The sequence below is a fragment of the Aythya marila genome, assembly GCF_965140915.1.
Source record: "Aythya marila genome assembly, chromosome: Z".
Classification (NCBI taxonomy): Eukaryota; Metazoa; Chordata; class Aves; order Anseriformes; family Anatidae; genus Aythya; species Aythya marila.
In genome coordinates, this window is record NC_139080.1 from 48,131,971 (window position 1) to 48,151,831 (window position 19,861).

General features: G+C 37.8%; 1 protein-coding gene across 1 annotated transcript in view; it reads right to left on the bottom strand.

Moving 5' to 3' along the window:
- Window positions 1–19,861, bottom strand: part of SHC3 (SHC adaptor protein 3) — a gene marked incomplete at its 5' end in the record, with an annotated part of 60,380 nt that overhangs the window by 32,877 nt on the left and 7,642 nt on the right. The window contains one exon of the mRNA XM_082784275.1: window positions 3,814–3,884. Coding sequence (XP_082640401.1) covers window positions 3,814–3,884 — 71 coding nt within the window. The remainder of the gene's footprint in view (window positions 1–3,813; window positions 3,885–19,861) is intronic.

Sequence of the window (19,861 nt, forward strand, 5' to 3'; positions counted from 1 at the left end):
AATCTGGATTTGCATTATCTCCCCTCCTGAGGGTTGGGATATTGGCATCAGTGGGTTTGATTTCCGCTCTTAGAAAACATGGGCCCAGGTCCCAGATTTGGAGAGGAATCTCTTTCAAATAGTTCAGCCCAGCAGTGACTGAGGAGAGGAGTAGGACCAGAGTTTGGATTTGAGTTCAATGCTCCTAAGAAGTATCTCACTCCTGACTTACTTGTCATTATCACAGCATGCAATATAACCTTTTTATTCAAGCAAAGGGAGGTGTGATTTTCTGAAGCTGCATGCAGTAAACTGATTGCTTTTAATTAGATGCCAGTGAACATGCAGCCCTGTAGTCCAGATAATACTGTACGACAAACAGTGCATGCAACATTATTCTAATTCAATCCAGTGCATAACTAGACACATGCATTCAAGTAGTGAAGACTCATTACACTATAACAGATTAAACAATAAGCATAAAAACATATTAGAGGAATTGCAAATATTACATGTGTTGCAAAAGTATTTTACCTTTTTCTCTTTAGTATATAAAAAGATTGTGAGCAATAAAGGCATGGCCACAAAAGTTCAGGGGCCAAACAGCACCTTTCCGTGATGATGAGAGTAGATTTCAGATGAACTTAGGACCACTTGCCACCTGCAGTTAGCTGAGCAGTCTTGCTTGCTAGTCCTTCTTTTCCTCCTCTGTTTTGAAAATTAAACGCTTCTGTTCATCTTGCTGTTCAAGAATGTCATCTTGACCTCACATGTGTTACAAGAATTGTCACCACATATTTAATGATGCACCATGTGGATTTGGCTGGCTTTTATTTATCTTTATGCATAGCTGCTGACCCTTGGCTTGGACCCCATCCATTTATTTGCTCAGAAATTCACATGATGTTATATTCATTATACAAAAGAAAAAATGCAATGAACTGGTTAATACTACTCCAGTTGTCCTGTAGTGAAATAATCTTGAAACTTCAAATGTGAAATAATAAAAAGAAAATTCTCTTATAAATTGTACATAGCTGTTCATTTTTCCCCAGATCATAACCAAAATTAGGATAACAATACCTTTTGTCAGGCACCACCAAAGTTGTTAAATCTTATGAAGAGTATGACAAGTGAAAGTATTTGTTCTCTGCTTTCACACAAAGATAAATGTATTGCTACAAGTTTAACATTTCAATTTACAAGAAAATGTAAAAGAGAAACAAAGCTAAATCATAGGTCAAGTGCAACGGTCTTAGATGGCACAGGTTGGTAATTGATGTGATTATCCTCATGACGAGAAAGGAAAGACCCCTGGTCTGATTTTTGACACATCAGCTTTGATCCAGTTCCTGGAGTTGAAATCTGTTTTTCATTTGTCAGAATGGTCCATGCATGCACGCTGACATATATGCTTTCCTAATGTGTTAGTCATAAGGGTTGGAATTTTCAAAGCAATACAAAATATCTGGACCACCTTTTCCTATTAGCTTCCTATGTGATATGGGTATCTAATTCACTAGATAACTGGAAATAGTAAACCAAATTTATAAGTAATTTCATGTTCATCAATGGCACAGATGCTCTTTACAAAGCACTAATTCACTTAATTGCACAGTTGTTTGGGACTGGGATGAGAATTTACAAAATAATGTCTAAAGTTTGCAGCAGTGTCTGAGACTACAAAATTTATCCACCCCATGACTGAGCCACAGATTTTTTTCTTCTATGAGACGGTGATGCTCCTCTTCCCTTGGGGATTTGGTCCTGCTCAGGGCCAGCAGAAAGATAAACTGACCATAACCAGAAGGCAGGAGAAAAAAAAAAAAAAAGAAAAACAACAACAACAAAAGACAAGAAAACAAACAAATAAGCAACAACAACAACAACAAAGTAGGAGCTTTGCAATGTGGAAGAAAAGCAAAGGCAAGAAAGCAAGTAGGTGCAGGAATGTGATGCTCTGCTAGAAACAGAGTGACTGTTTTGTATGTGTCAAGTGCAACACATGTCTATTAGGAAAGTATATATCCAGACCTTCACACTGATCAGATACCTTGGTTCATTTTTTCTAAATGGCTTTTATGCTATTTAGTAAATACCACATGATAACAGAAGTAATACTGGCCCAACATAGATCAGTTTCTTCTATGACTGGTTTTACAAAGTCTTGGAAAAAGACTGTATTATAATAAACAGTTGTGATACAGGCTTGTATCCACATGGGAACTTGTGCCTGTAATATCAGAACATCAGTACTAATTCAGTAGATACCTTAAGGCCTATGTTATGCTTCTTATTGCACATGAGCAATTTCACATCAGCAAATGTGAGTTTTAATCATTCCTTAATAAAAAATAGGCTTACATGTGAAATGTTAATTGATGAAGTATAGCACAGACTGCTTTCTGTGTGTACTTAAGACATGGAATGAAGATTTTTGGATGAATTTATGAAATGCAGATTAAGTTGCTAGATCCTGATTCCAATTCCAACTCCTACTTTAAAATAGGTTTTAGATCAGGAACTACGTGATCAGAATAATGAGTTAATAAGCCCTCATTATTTTATGATAAATGGAAAACCGAAAATGCAAAATAACAAACAAAACAGGAAAATATATCTTCCTGCTTGAAAAAAATATCCTGTGTTCTAGATGTCATCAGGGAAGATGAGCCAAGAAAATGTCCAGCATGTAGACAAATATGCTGTAACATAACAGAAAAAATGTGATTCCAAGTCTGTTTCACAGTAAAAGCCAAAAAACATTTTGTATTGAGAGAACTGTAAGACAAAGATACTTTGTTTGTGCAGATCATACTGCTTTAGATCACCAAATATGTTCACATATTAAAGGTAGAGTTGTGCTTCTAAGTTAGATAATAAGAAAGATACATTGCCAATGAAAACATAAAGTATGAGAGATTGTGCAGGAAAAAATAAAATAAAATCCTGAATTCAGTCCACCTTGAGATAAAAACTACAAAACCAAAAGGTATAACAATTGTTTCATAAGCCAGTATCATTCAGCTTCCAGTTGGTAATAACAGATCTGCCATCTGCATTGGAACTACAAGACTGCCTGGACATGAAAGCATTTTTAAAAGTTACTGTTGTGAATACTATAGAAATGTATGCTAGCGGTTTAAAACAGCAGAATAGGAAAATGCTCAGATACCTCCACATACTAGGTTGTCTGAAATACAGAATTCTATCATTTACCAGTCCATGTACTTTTATGTCCCTCATCAAAACTACATCTTGACAAATAAATGATTAACATTTTCAGAGGACCCACAGGGGCCCCTTCAAAGCTAGTGTAACTCAAAGTCAATGCATGTAGTTCATGAGAATTGCATCCAAGCCTAAAAATAAGTATTTTTTTTTCACATTTAATAAAGGAAATATTTAGCTGTCTACAGTACAAAAATTATTTATGATTAGTGACAGTAAAACATCTTAAAGAGCTGAAATTCAACTGTTGTTTCAATTCATATCATTTTATGTGCATTTCTTTGAAAGGGACTGCTTCATTACTTTGATGCCAGAATGTGTCTATGGCCATTTGAAACTGTGGTCTCCATTCACTAGAAGACATCAACACCATATGGTGTTGATGGGGGGGGACGGGGAGAGGAGGATTTTATGGGGGAGGGAGGATCCTTAAGCTTCACGGGAGCTGTATTGGTATTGGGTGAGATATTTCCTGTAAAAGCATAATAAAAAGCAGACGAGGTATCCAAATATATTTAGTATGTGTTTTGCTATTTTTCTGACCTTTCCTCTTTGGGGACACAATTCAGAAGTGACTAAAAATATGCTTGTACAAAGTCTTACCTTGTAATCTGTGTTCTTGTATTGAAGTCAAGAGATCTCATTGAACGTAAGACTTCTATGCACCCCAAGTACTGTAAGGAAAAAAAAAATGTTGAAAAACATATTATAATTATTGAGTTTTCGGAGAAAATGTTCATTGAAAGACATTGTACATTTTTTTATTTTTACATTTGTTTTATCCTAACTGCCAGGTAGGTTTTTATCATTATGTACTTCTACATCACAGATTTCTTCCATAAACATTTTATTTCATTTAAATATGAAGTTTGGTTCAACTTTTCTTTTTATGTTTAATCTAATCTGTGTAACACCTTGATCATGATGTGTTGATGGGATTTTTAGTTTTCCCCTATCTTAACTGCTCAATTTTACATATAAAGTTAGTCAAACTGAAAATAATATTAATGAAAAAGGAAGTGTGTTGAAGCAAATTCATCTAGCATTGATTAGTAGAAAAATCCAGGGACAGGCAGGATTTAAGATTTTCATTAATGACACTGATAGGAAAATCCTAAGAAAATACATTAATAACAAATGCTGGAAAATGTCTTCAACAGAAGCCTCTCTTCAAGAGAGGATAGACATGAGGGTTGGCTAATGTTTAGGAAAAGACCAGACAGATTGTCCCAGATATCTGCCCTGCATCTCTATGAAAAAGAGGAAGTAGGGTTAGAAACTATGTTAAAATGTAATGTGAATCTTCTGGACATGCTTCCAAAAGCAGGCATAATTTGCATCTGCTAAAACTTACTTGCAGCTGCAGCTCTCATCAGGTATCTGTACGGTGTGGCTTAGCACAAACTAGCTCATGATGGGCATATCCGACAGCAGTATCTTAGTATGAATGCTAAGCACTCAGCCACTCACCTGCCTTTCGAAAATTAGGGGAAACTAGGATGACTCTTCAGACAATGAGCCTTATAACGTTATTTTAGCACTGTGTTTTTATCAGTAAAGTATTTATTTGCAGTGTAATGAAATCTAAAACTAGTGCAAAAAATCAAGAAGACCAGCATTCTATGTCTGTTTTTTCACTGAAAAAAATTGATCTGATGATTATCAGGATCTTTAACAGTGTTTCTTTCTATAGAAAAATACATATCACAAAGTGTTTACAAATGAAGTAAATTGCTTGGTTTCAGATGTACATTATTATTTAACTAATTGCTATCAAATGTTATTGTCTTTACAACAGTAAATAATATAAACTAAAATATAAAGTTACTCTTATTCATTAAAATGCTCAAATCTGGATTATAGTAGCCCATAGTTCTTGGGAAGGTGTTTTTCAAGATCAATTAGATCAATTTCCTGGAGGGTTGTTTTTTGTTTTGTTTTGTTTTAGAATCCTCCTGCAATTTTATCTTAGATTTTTGAATAGTTTGTAAAATCATCAGAGATAATATGTTATTGATAGAGGTCCTGGCACACTGAGCTTTCAAAATAAAGGTCATTCTCTCAAAATTTTTAGATTATCAACACTCCTTTATCACTGCAAGATTAGGTAACCCTGTGTATCTTATTACAAGCAGATTCCTTTTTAAATACACTTCTACCTGAGTACTAAAAGCATCCAGAACAACATTTTCATTCTCTGATGCAAGAATTTAACCCATTAACTCATTTTTTAAGTATCTCAGAAGGTGATTAGATTTTCCTGGAGATGAATTAAGCATCAATTGAGATTATCAGATGAACTCAGTTAAGTTATGCCAATATACAGCAATGGAGGATGTTTTCCTATACTCTGCATCATTTTGTTTTAGCGTTACGACGCTTTTACAGATAAATTTTCCCAAATATTTATGTCATATGATATATTTTTACTATGAAATATACAGTAAAGTGGTATAAATATTCAAAGGTATCCCAATGATGTTTCAGTTTGTTACTGAAATACTTGGTTTCCATTATCCCTTCAACACATTCATTTAGACTGCTCAGTACTAAAAGACTTTTGGATTGCAGTTGTTCCTTCACTGGTCTATATTTGACACAGGTTTCTTAAAGGTAAATAATTGTGCAATTTTGAGATCCAGGCTAACATTTTAAAAGCAAACTCTGAAAGGTAGTTTGACAAGTACATGCAGGCGTGCAAATAAATACACAAACACATGTGCATACACATATTGAAGTAAACACACAAGTAATTAGACAAATACCCATAAACATACTTAGAAGGCGTGCATTTAGACTTCTTTGAGTCATACTACCTGATCTGCATTAACAAAAGTAGAGACAAAACCAGACTGAAGGAAAGTCAGATGGAAAAATTATCCTCTATTTATTTTATGTGTAGCATGAAGACAGCTGAACACAACATAGTAAGGCTTGCAATATTCCTGACTGATAAGGCAAAGATGGCAATTGATTTTCTGGGATAAAAGATGTGAACACTTAATCACCACGGCATGTTTTCAAGTAATGAAATTACTATAAATACTGACATTCAAAAGGTCCAAAGGCCAACTACAGGGACATATAACTCACCTACTGCTATGCTTCAATTATTCCCCAAGACCAACATTGCTCTCTAAAAATATCCATTTGAAGTACATCCTGACAAGGATCCACAGAAAGAAGACATACAACCAAGATAGCAAGTAAATAAATTATTCATTTATTTCAACAAATATATATCCTGATTAAAAAGAAATGCTATCTTTTGCTTTAGGCATTCCATGAAACATTTAAAATATCATTATAAAACAGTCTACTTCTAAAAACTCTCCTCTTCACCCAATAATTAATATATATTCTAATCAGTCAGCTACTGTGCACCATGATATTTGTGAACTCCCATTAGCATCCTCCCTCTCATTGCTCAGGAAACAAGCACACCAAGATGCAGCCCACCTTGAAGTAGGAAAATTTGGGACTACCAGTTCCAAGCTCTCTCAAATAATGTTCTGCTTTCTGTCTACTTTTTCATATTTGAATGAGGTTCAAGGTTGTCTACCTTCACTGGATGGTACTGTGCCCTGTGGACACATCTTTCAGATGAAAGAATGCCTTCCCACTCAGAGGTTTTAGACTCATAGCCAACACCTTGTGTTCTAATTGGCACTTTGCAGGAGACTGATATGAATCTGAAAGAACAGTGTCACATACTCTTGGGATCATGTGTCTTATGCATGAGGTTCCGAAATCTTGAATAGTCATCTTTTTTTTTCTTTTTTTCCAGATAAGTATCATACTTCCCAGGTTTCTAGTTCATCACATAGATGAAGATTTCTTCCATATTCCCTAAAGTATCTCTGTCTTCTCTATGACTCAGTCAGAAAATTCTTGTTTAACAACCAAAAATTTTTATGGTATCCAGTGTTAGATAGGATACCAAGTTCTCTCACCATGTGTCAGAAACAGACAGTTCAACAAATTAGGGTTGAATGCATTCATGTGTGTGAAGCAAAGAGGAAAGGTAAGTGTGGGTAGTCACCATCACAATTGCCTTTTTCTCCTCAAACACAAAAACCTTGCTCAGTGTTCTGTAACACCATTCAAAACACCAAGTTACTGGAAGAAATCTTCCACTCTGAGTCAGAAGCTAGTAGCAGCAACAGCAGCAAACATTTTTATAAAAATGTGACAAGATGTAGCCACCTACAGCACTGCAGTAGTCCAGCCTGGGAGGAATGAATGCTCGAATGTCAGGTGCGCAGGCAGTACCTACTAGCAAAGAAATTTCTGCCCAAAACATGGGTAGCAGGAAGATACACCCATCAACCACTCTCAGACAAAGGAAGGTGTCTAAACTAATGGAGTACCGTTAGCTCACCAAAACAGCATGGTTATTCACAATAAATTAAGACAGACAGGTTTTAATCTGTGTAGCCAGCTGCCTGTCATAAATCTGAGTGGCTCACAGCACTGCAGATTGCACCTGCAATACACAGAGCATCATGCAAGTTATATAAGAGATAACATGGTTACATCAGCAAACAGACATGCAGTTGGTGTAGTTTGCCATAAATTAGCCAGTGCTTTCAAATACTGATGTATGCAAAATCTTCTCTAGCATTGTGTAAGTGTTTATAACAGCCTGGGTGCTCAAAGAAAAATGGAAGTAGCATCCTGTGATTCTGAGTGGTGTATATGGATCTAATTTTTGAAAACAGAAAGCCCTGAACTGTATTGTAAGGTACACTGTAATAAGTCAGACAGTTCAGTTCAAGTTTTTCACCCCCAGGCTTAGCCTTTGCTTTTAGTTATGAAGTCTGCAAAAGTGAGCATCTTTTTACTTGCCACGTCTGTTCCTCATGTGTATTTAGAGTCATACCCCTACACTTTCATTGTCTTTCCTCCCTTCCTTCCTTCCTTCCTTCCTTCCTTCCTTCCTTCCTTCCTTCCTTCCTTCCTTCCTTCCTTCCTTCCTTTTCATTCTTGTTAGACAAAGAGCTAGCCCAGAATTATAAGATGTCAAAAAAAATAAATTGCCAGTTAATATGAATTGACTATTGTTAGTTAAGTCCACTCAAGGACTCCCTTATTTCAAAACAAGAGCTTTTATTTCAAGTTCAAATTATTTTTTCTATCACAACAAGCATATATTTCTGCATTGAAATGGCAGTTCATCCTAATTTCAGGTGTTGTCATTAACAGCCCAATGGGTTGTGTAACTTGCTGTCTACCCTAAACACCAAATTCTTCATGTCTAGATGCACCCTAACAAGCAGGGTATCATACAAAAATTGTAACAGGCCAACACTTGTTTTCAATATAATAAACTTGTCTACATGTAACTTAGAACCCAACCAGATATCCATACAGTTAATACCTATATTGATGAATGAAAAAGAGAAAACCAAACCGAACAAAAAGCAGCCCAAATCGAAGCTATAGAGTGCAGGTTTAACTACAAGTATCTTACAATGAGTTTTTCTCTCTGGCAAATGAACAAGGAAGAATTAACCAGAACCCTTGTAATATCACATTATACCATTTTCCAAGCTTAACTGAATTTGCAGTGCCCACTTACTAAACCACTTAAGTGAAGAAAAAAAAAAATAGAAAGAGAAAGAGAAAGAGAAAGAGAAAGAGAAAGAGAAAGAGAAAGAGAAAGAGAAAGAGAAAGAGAAAGAGAAAAGAATTCCAATCAGGTGTTCCCATTAATAAAATAAACTAAGTAAAAGAAAACTAATAAAAAGTGCCAAAATACTTTATAATCTTTTAAAAGTTAGCTTTAACTTAACATTTATTGTCTTGAATATCTTAATGGTTTGAGTGAGACATCCACCACAAATTACTTACTCAGTTAATCACCACAAAAAGAAAAGATAGCTTATCAAAAAAAATATATTTGTTCTTCCATTTCATAAGGAGATTGTACCTTGGTTTTATGTACATTGATAAGCTACATAATGCATATGTACAAAATACTGCTACATAATAGCAGTAAATCTATTAATTTTGTGAAGACAGTGGAATCTTAGAAGCATAGAAGCATTGTGACTTCATTAAAACACTGAGCTTTTATTTAAAAAAAAAAAAAAAAGAAAGAAAAAAAAGTGAGAAAACAATAGTTTTCTGAAATACTTCAGGGACATCTGGCAATAAAATCCTTGGTAAAATCTCTAAAATAGCCCCCTGATTGTCCTGTCTTCTGAGTACTACATATTACCCTTCCACTACCAAAGGCAGTAAGAAGTCATTGTCTGAAGTCACCTGGGTCTACTAATATTGTAGCAATAGAGTCCTTGCTATTTTTTAATGCAAATTGGATACAGAGTTCTACCTGGAATTTGAAATATCTAATTACCCGTTCAGTTACCCATAGCAAAATGGCACGCAGCAGGAGGACATTTCCTTCCACATCTGCAGGAGGAAAGTTAACAAACTGCTTAACATTCTTGCAGACAAATCTAATCTTAGCCTGTCTGTATAAGGAGGACATAAAGCATTCAATGCCAATAGTTGGGCACATTTTGTGTATGTGACGTGGTGTTCACACCCCTGCATGAGGCTAGTGCATTGGATTTCTGTGGGAGGCACTGCTCTGCATCCAAATAGCTGTGGGTGTCCTCTTTTTAATATGAAACACTAGTTCTTCATCCTGATCATAAAAAATGGCTCATGCATAGAAAACTGGTCTCCCTCCCTTCTTCACTTACCGTATTTGTGAATTCAAACCACCTGGTCTCTTATTAGGAACACAAAATTTGAAGAAGGAATGACGGAGAGTGTGCTATTAACAGTGAAGATGCATTGCAAGTCCACAAAACCAACAAAGTTCTTCAGAAGCTTCCTCATGAGAACAGTTACTTTTAACTGCAGTTTTTCTATATGCTTAGTCTGTAACCATAGCTAATGCTGACAGGTATTTGCAGTTCTTACGTATGTTTGGATAAAATATTTTTTCTCTTATATAATGATATAAAATATGATGTGCTTACACAGCAGCTTAAAAAGACTAAATCTTCTTGCCAGTTAGCAGCAAGACTTTCAGTGGTTCATTTAGTGAGGTTAAGTAGGTCTTGAATTCACATCAAATAAAAGGACCACTTTAGAAGTATGGGTATTGGGAAGATATCTCTACACAGCACAGGCTGAAGCTGTGCCATACGTGCTCCATCAGTACAGTTGACAAGAGTTAGAATATGAGCTGATATCATGATCAGTTATGAGTACTGAACACTGTGGGAAGCTCCCAAGGCTGAATTTACACTTGAAAATTTAAAATATAAAGTTAGTGCATTTATGCTGAAAAGGAGTATAAATAAAAGCACTTCATACACACGATGCTAGAGGTTCAGATACTGATCTGGAACCTAGATCACTGTGGGAGCTCATTAAATCTTGCTGGACTCAAGGGTCAGCTATTGCACTGGAGCTTTGGACGTGCCCTGAAACCACACCAGAGCAAAACACACACAGAAGTTTAGGGAGGTTTTTCCCCATATCACCAAAAAAAGTTAGCATTTTCTAAAGACCTGCACTCTAAATGTGCAAATTTTTGCAATTTTTTTATTCTTTTCTTTTATTCATTTGTTTATTTATTTTTAACCTTTGCACATTTTAAGATAGCCGAACCACAGGTAAACCTTCTCCTTCTTGTAAGCAAAGAATGAGTGTTTGCTGTCCTGCCACCACTGTACCCCAGTTCTGGCACCATGAACATCTGCAGGACACCCCTTTTTTGCAGGTCCTGCTGGTTAGGTAAAGTGCTAACTGTGGAAAAGAGGCTGCCTTTGGCAAACATGGGCTACCATCTCCTGAGCAGATAGCAGCACAGTGAGAATAAGGGCTCAGCATACACACAGCCATTCAGAGTTATGCCAGAGTACCTAGATATTTTAAGCAGAAGGATGGAATAGAAGATTAGCTCTGTGACATTTCTAATGTAGGGTGAGTTACAATATTAGAAAAAGCTGTGGGCAGAAGGAAGACTGGATATTCAGAGAGAAATACATTTATATGAGCAGCAGTCAGAGAGCTTCAAGTCAGCTGTTAGAGATTTCAGTTTCTCTGGTAGTTTAGGATAAAAATATTTGCCTTTAAATGTTCTACTTAGCTATCAAGTAAAATGATATCAAAATCTTACCTAACATGAGTGTTATCCTGCACATGCATGTTATGAAGTAACATAAAATATTTTTACAGTCCATTCTTTGAAATTTCATCAATCTTCTGTGTAAAAAAATTGTACTCTTGGCTATATAAAGAAGTATGCGCATTTTTCAGAGATTTCTCCCATGCACACACTTTCTGAATACCCAAACTAATCCTCTCCAGCAATTATCTCCTGCAGTGCAAGGACTGCACCACACCAGAGGAACCCCACAGTGTTGTATTGAGACACATCTGGAGCTAGAGAGGGCTGAGAGTGTCCCTGTCCACATGTCCCTTAGGAGAGAGCAGTATATCCTTCCAGCCCCAACACAGCCTCGTGTTCTTCCTTTCACCCAGAACAAGGCACATCTTCAGGACTGCCTCTGAGGGTGCCTGGTGCCTCTGCTCCATCAGCATGTGCCAAAGGGAAATGCTTTGCTTCACTGCCCTGTGCTTCCCCAGTATCTGCATAATGGAGCACCTGCTCCAGGGCTCAGCAATGCTGTAGGAAAGAAACATTGGCAGCCTTATTCTGAATGAGGAAAAGGCCCTATATTTAGACATTGTCAGAATCTAACACTAAAAATGTGTCATAAACATATGCTACTCTGAGAAACAGAGAAGCACTCTTCTGTGCTTTCATACTTTTGCAGTTGGTAATTTTTATACCAGTAAGTAATCATATATAGAGCTTTACAGTGAACCAATATGTCTCCCAAAGGGTTTTTTCTCGTTAAAGAATGTGTGTTCTAATCCAGACAGAAAACTCTACGTAAGAATTGATTGGATGGAAATGGAACGGAAAATCTAAAAACACATCTTCTTCAGGGTTCAACTACAAATAAGCCTTGACTCTTCAGCTGTAAATTTATCATCACGAATTGTTCCATGAGACAAGTAAACCAACCAGGCTTCTGAACTAGTACAAACAATGATGGATATGGCTGTCAATAGGTTTGCATTTCTCCCCAAAATGGGTAGTTCCCTGCTTCAACAAAGAGCAAGAGGAAAACAAAGCGTTCCAACTAATATCTCTAATTTTGACCAACACCTACTTCTTTCCTATTTTGTCCTGTAAAATAACTGGCTTCAGTAGTGTTAAAATACTAAAAATATCCCTTTATATGCAGACTTTTTAACAGTTCTTGACTGGTGAAGGTTAGCCTATTCTTTCAACAAACCATCTTATCCTATCAAGGCTCTTAGCTCCAGTTCAGGCATGTTCTGCAATGGAGCAGGGAATTGTAGTGCACAGGGTTGTTTCCTGCACACTGGCAAAACACCACAGGAGTGCAGAGACCTGCCAGGAACCAACATCTCCCATAAGAGTAGCTGATGAGGCTTGGGTCAGGCCAGGAGTAGCCCCCAGATGTACAAAAGGAAGCCTTAGGAGCATGTCAACCGGGTTCTGAGTGGCAGATTGTGTGGGAAGGAACAAGGGCAGGTCCCCTATTCTTGAAGGCCAAGTGGGAGACTCCATGTACCCAACAACTGGGCACCATTCTGTGATCATATCTATCTGTCAAGGGCACTCATCCTACCTGACACTCAAGGCAGAATGGTGGGCACTTGTCTGAGAGGAAAGGCTGCAGCTTCCTCTGGGGGCCTTGCACCATCTACACCAACAGTGGCCAATGCCTCCACCCAATTGGAGGTGCTGAATGGAGGGGCTGCAGTGCAGAAATGTGACTGATGGAAGTGCCTAGACCTTTCTCCTGTGGCAGGGACTGGTGGCAGACCTTCCTGCAAAAGGTGTGCCCAGGTGGAGGACTTCCTGCACCTGAGGCTGAGCTACAGAAAGCAGTGAGAAGGCTGTGTGGTATCAGGGAGGCTGAAGAGGAGTTAGATAGCTGGTTACAGATTCAGTCTTCAGTGGGCCCACAACCCACAGCCAAAAACTCCACCAACACACACAGAAGGGAGAGATGCCAGTATTGCAAAAGAATGGAAGCTTGCAATGGCAAAGAGCACCAAGAGGAACAGTCTTTCCCCAAAGTCTGAGGTAACATTGCAGAACCACTTCAACCCTCTGCAGGCTGAAGAGGAGACACCCATAACATCAGAAGAGATGCTGGATCTGACTAAGCCAGCACAATATGCACAACCAAGAAAAGGCAATGGGTAGTAGTAGTAGGCAACTCTTTTCTGAGGGGTACAGAGGCACCCATCTGCTGACCTGACACATGATCCAGAGAGGCATGTTGCTTACCAATGGCTTGTATAAGGAATATCACCAAGAGACTACCAAGCCCCTCACATAGACTATTAACTCTTATCCACTGCAGTTGTTGCACGTGGGCACCAGTGATGCAGCCAGGAGCAGTCTGAGAAGTACCAAGAAGGACTGCAGCACTCTGGGAATGGTGGCTAAGAGTCTCTGGAGTGCAGGTAGTATTTTCATCAGTCCTCCCAGTCAAAGGGAATGAATTTGAAAGGGCCAGTTGAATCTGGAAAATCATCAGATTGTTACAGGAGTCATGCCACAGCCAGGTTCCTGGAATACATTGATAACTTCCTTCTCCAAGTGGTAGAGGAGCCAATAAAGAGAGGTACTATTCTGGACCTCATTCTCACCAACAAGAAGGGGCTAGTGGGGAATGTGAAGCTCAAGGGCAGCCTTAGCTGCAGCGACCATGAAATGGTGCAGTTTAGGATCCTGAGGGCAGTAAACCCTCTCCCTTGCACTTTGGGAGAGCAGAATTTGGTTACTTCAGGGATCTGCTTGGTAGAGTACCATGGGACAAAGCTCTGAAGGGAAGAGGGGCCAAACAAAACTTGTTAATATTCAAAGCTTACATTCCCAAGCTCAAAAACAGTGCATCCCAACAAAGAAGAAGTTGGGCATAATGCCAGGAGGCTTGCATTGGCAAACAAGGAGCTCCTGGACAAAGCCAAACACAAAAAGGAATATCATAGATGGTGGAAACAAGGACAGGTAACCTGGAAGAAATACGGAAAAATTGTCCAAGCAGACAGGGATCAGTCACGAAAGCTAAAGCCCTATTAGAATTAATTTTGTCCAGGTACATCAAGGGCTAAAAGAAATATTTCTACAAGTACATCACTGATAAAAAGAAGCCTAGGGAAACTGTGGGACATGGGAGACCATTTTACCTGGGATACAGAGAATGTTGAAGTACTCAGTGACTTTTTTGCCTCAGTCTTCACTGGCAAGTAGTCAAGACACTTAGCCAAAGTCACAGAAGACAAAGGCAGGGAGTGGCAGAAAGAATAACCACCCACTATAAGAGAAGAGCTGGTGCACAAGTCCTTGGGACCTGATGAAATGCATGTATGGGTCCAGAAGCAACTGGCAGATATAATCATCTTTCCATCATATGTGAGTTATTGGAATCCTGTGAAGTTACCAGAGACTGAAAGGAGGGAAACATAACCCCTTTTCCCAAAAAGGCAAAAAAGGGAGACCCAGGGAACTACAGGCCAGTCTTGCCTCTGTGCCCAGCAACATAATGGAGCAGATCCTCCTGGAAATTACATTAATGCACATGGAAAATAAGTAGGTGACTGGGGGTGGCCAACATGGCTTCACTAAAGGCAGATCATGCCTGACAAATCTGGTGGCCTTGTACAACAGGGCTACAGCATTGTTGGATAAGGGAAGAGAAACTGATGTCATCTACCTGGACTTGTGCAAACCATTTGACACTGTCCTATGTGACATCCATATCTCTAAATTGAAAAGACTTGGTTTTGATGGATGGACCACACAGTGAGTAAGGAATTGGCTGGGTGGTCATACTTGAAAAGTTGCAGTCCATGCCTTGATGACCAAGTGGAGACCAGTGACTAGTGGTGTTCCTCAGGGGCCGGTACTGGGATGAGAACTGTTTAACACCACTGTCAGTGACATGGACAGTGGGATCAAGTGCACCCTCAGCAAGTTTTCAGATGACACCAAGCTGAGTGGTGCAGTTGACACACTGGAGAGAAGGGGCACATTCAGAGGGACCTTGACAGGATCAAGAGGTAGTCCCATGAGAATATCCTGTAGTTCAACAAGGACAAGTGCAAGGTGCTGAACCTGTATTGAGGCAATCTCAAACACAAACATAGGTTGGGTAGAGAATGGATTGAGAGCTGAGGAGATTGGACTGGTGCTGAGAAGAAGGACCTGGGGGTGCTGGTGGATGAGAAGCCAAACATGAGCCAGCAATGTGCACTTGCAGCCTGGAAAGCCAACCATATCCTGGGCTGCATCAAAAGCTGCATGGCCAGAAGGGTGAGGAATGTAGTTCCCCCCCTGCTCTGCTTTTGTGAGACCCCACCTGGAGTGCTGTGTTCAGCTCTGGAGCCCCCCTACTGCTTTAAACTAAAAGATGTTAGGTTTAGATTAGACATTAGGAAGAAATTCTTCACTCAGAGAGTGGTGAGGCACTGGAGCAGGTTGCCCGGAGAAACTGTGCATGTGGATACCTGGAGGTGTTGAAAGCTTGAGCAACCTGGTTTAGCGGAAATGCCCCCCATGTCAGGGAGGTTGGAACTAGATGGTCCTTAAGGTCCCTTCCAACCCCTACCATTCTATGATTCTATGACTTGAACATAAGATTTTTTTGCACAACTGCAATAAAAGGATGTAGGAGACAAACACATGTATTTTGTGTGAGATCTATGCCTCCTGTATGACTTACGTATTTTATTTTTTTAATTAAAATATTATTTTTAGTATAAATCAATGATATTTTTGATATTTTGGCAATTTGTGAGATTTACAATGTATTGTAAATACAGTGTAAATACAGAAAAGTCTCTGTTTTGTTCTTTGAACTGAAAGCTTGGATTTTCAATATCAGTAATGCTGCTAAAATTATACTACTAAACTCTTTTGGAGGAAAAAAAAAAAAAAAAGGTAATCTTCATAAGCTCTTGATTTCATTATCATAGTAGAGTTATAAAGCACTTTCCTAAGAGACTGCAGGGAAATTAGGCTTTCTTTGTATATCTGTGTCTTGATATATTTTGATTCACTGCACCAAACAGTAACAGTGTTTGTTTATCATGCAAAGTGCAAAATAATAAAAAGAAAGGTCACGTTTTAAAATTTTCACTGCATGACTGTGAGTCACTGCATATTTGCTAGATGCCTAGCTTTAATCATATAAATCCTCTTACAGAGAATTTCCTGAAGATTTTCATGAAGGATTTCAATCACATAAGTAAAGGGACACTGACTTCCAGAGGGATCCTAAGATCAATGATAGAACAAAGTGTCTTACATTGACTAATTAATAGAGAAAAACTGTGAAACTTTTTCATCTAGATTCTTCTTAAGTCTGACACCTTGCTAGTAGAAATATCAGCTTCTAAACAAAGGAAGGCAACTATTTTTATCTATGTTTCATGTGATTTTGCTCAACTGTTTAAAGAATGTTTATATAAAGAATTTTTATAAATGTTTCATGTGATTTTGTTCAAATTATAAAGAATCAATCCACCGTAACAAGTCAAACAATCATTTTTATTTTATATTGTATATATACAAAATAAACACATGAATGTTTTTAATTATATTTATACAGACACCATTATATTTACTACAAGTATGCCAAAATATGCAGTGCCAAAAAAAAAAAAAAAAAAAAAGGAGCACACAAATAAATGTAAGTATAATAATATTTTGTGGACAGTTGTAAATTAAAAATATGAGCTCTATATATCTAGTAACGAAAGGACTTATATATTTTTATATAAGAAGATACCCGGATTTGCCAACTGAAAAAGATGGAAATATGTTCCCCTTTCTTTTCCCCACAGAGATCAGAAAATCTTTAAAGTCCTTCTTTAGTAGCTAGGGATTCTTATAAACAGAGTCCTTAAAGAAAATATGAACATGTTTTCAATGCCTCCAAATATTTTTGAGAATGATGCCCAGAAAGAGAGTGCAACATTTGCCAAAGAAAATGTGCCACCAATATGAGGACAGAAGGATAGAAGGTAGAACAATATCAAGCAATAGTTTCTACATCTGTTAATGTAATTCTGAAGTATTATTAAGATTTTACATAATTAAATATTAACAGTTGCTAGGAAAAGGGGAAATCTGAAGAAAAGCTGTGCAACATTGTACAATATTTTCTCCAGACTTCTAAGTATAGTTTCATTCTGTTGCTAAAATGTATTTTCACTTGGTTTTACTAGAATAAATAGGAATTTTTCTACTTTCTTGTATCAGAGTTGTAGACTCAAGTAGTTGTAGAGAGCTTCACAAAACATGAGAATGCAGGGCATTTTACCATGAAGGAAAAACAAAACAAAACCAACAAAGAAACAAAAATGTATCAAAAGAAATATCCATTCCAATTGGGATACTATAATTTTCACAATACATTAATATTGGTTTTACATTTTCCCCCCATGAAAGCTTTCTGGCAGCATCTCAAAATCAAATCATAGGATAATGATTCAGAACTTCTTTAAAAAAAAAGGGGGGGGGGGGGGGGGACACCAAGTATTCAGCTAGGGGAAGAAGAATATATTTTTTCTTATCTTGAAAAGCAATTTCTTAAGTCAACTCTAAGGTCTCATTTCTTGCTAGTAAGGGGAAAGATACTGCTGGGAAGCAAATTTTGCTTCTGACAATTTTCTAATCTCCATCTCAAATGGGGTTGAAAACAACACATCTTCAAATAAAAGACCTTTTTCTTACTTCTTATTGGTGTGAGGATGAAAGAAGATTGCCAACACCTAGCTGAAAAATATTCATACACTGCAGATGCCAAATGGATTGGGCTTTCACAAGATTACACACACACACACACATACACACAAAAGTATCAGTAGTTTTGCATGTGCAATATTTCTTTTGTTATTATCTTATAGATGCATATTTTTGCATAAAAAAAAATAATCAGAAATGCTAGAATCAGTAGTACACACATTGGACAACCACTTATACTATCATTTCATATACAAGCATGTTCTGCATTATGCCTCTATTTTTTGGATGTGCCAAAAGTTTTAGTGAAAAGCAGGCTGCATGTGGAAAAACTTTAATTCTATACTTTCAGGTTAAATTTTTAAGGAATATTAAGCAAGGTGAATGCAATTACTGCAATGTGATACTAATCAATGTGAACACTTACAATATGCAGTACAATATCACAAATTAAATGTCTCATTTGCACAGATGCATACTTTAATTGAGTGAACATTTTCCAGACTGTTTTGCTTGCTACCTTGAATAACCACTAAGATATACTTCCTTTTAAAGAACCATGAAGATTAGCTGTAGCAGCTTATGTTCTGCATCAGATTTCCTCTAACACAAACATGCAAAAGCTTCTGCAGCCAAAACATTATGCTTCAATAGCTGAACATCTTAATTAGATATTCAAAACCATATAGAGACTGTAGATATATCCCTTTAATAAAGAACTTACATTACCTTAGAAATTAAGTAGAACTGCTTGATGAGGAGTATTATTAAAGCACAGAGACAGAATGTGGAAGATGTAACAGGTGCTTTTCCACTAAGCTGAGTCTAAACCTGAGCTAAGTTTTTGAAAAGCTATACTGATGTTTTCAAAACTGTACATTTGAAGGTGTGATTTTGGAAGGACAGGGTCAGTGTTAAAACAGACAATCCAAAATACACAGGGAGGGAGAGAGAGTGCTTTCATATATCAATGGTACAGGTACCCCTGTTTTTTGTCACAGGAGTCTAGCAATTAAAATACATTTTTATACCTGAATCTTTACCAATCTTCAACTTTCTTGAATTTAACAAAATGTATTCGACAGTTGTGTTTGCAATAAGAGCACCCCATGTATAACTTCCAATATGCAGAACAGAGGAGGTAAGGTGAGAGGCATCATGGACCAGCACAACAAATCTCTACAGCCTCTTCATGCAGCAGAGAAGCCCTGAAGAACCCTGGAAGGCTAGGGGTCCACAAGGACTCCCATAAGGGGCCACCAGCCTTACCAGGATCCCTCCCCACAACCCTTGTCAGGGGCCCTGAGGACGAAGCCAGCTCAAACAGGGCACACCAGCACCCAGCTCTTTCCCCACAGACCAGCTCCATTTCCAGCTCTTTGACAGAACTGCACATCCTTCAAGAGAGGTAATGGTTCTATTTACTTAGTGGTCTCTGCTTATTTTTTGACTATAAAATTTGTTTACAGAAGGTCCAAAATGACAGAAGGATAAATCTTCAACAAGGGTTGAGTTCTAGTTCTGCAGACATCTATCACATAGCAAACTCTGCCTACCACTGAACAACCTGCATTGAATTTAAGAACTCTGAACCAAAAAATAAAAAATAAAAATAATTTTAAAAAATCATAAATATTGCTAATATCAAGCCAACAAAATATACCAGACAAAGTCTCTAACATGAGCAAAACTTACTGCTGTGTTGCCAGCAGAGCAGCAAGGTTTCTTACATAGCCCTTGTCAAGCTCATTAATCCTGACGGGTTTTGTCCTGCCCCAACACAGTTAGGGTAAGAGGAGCAGGAGTAGGAGCAGGCTGGGCTTCTGT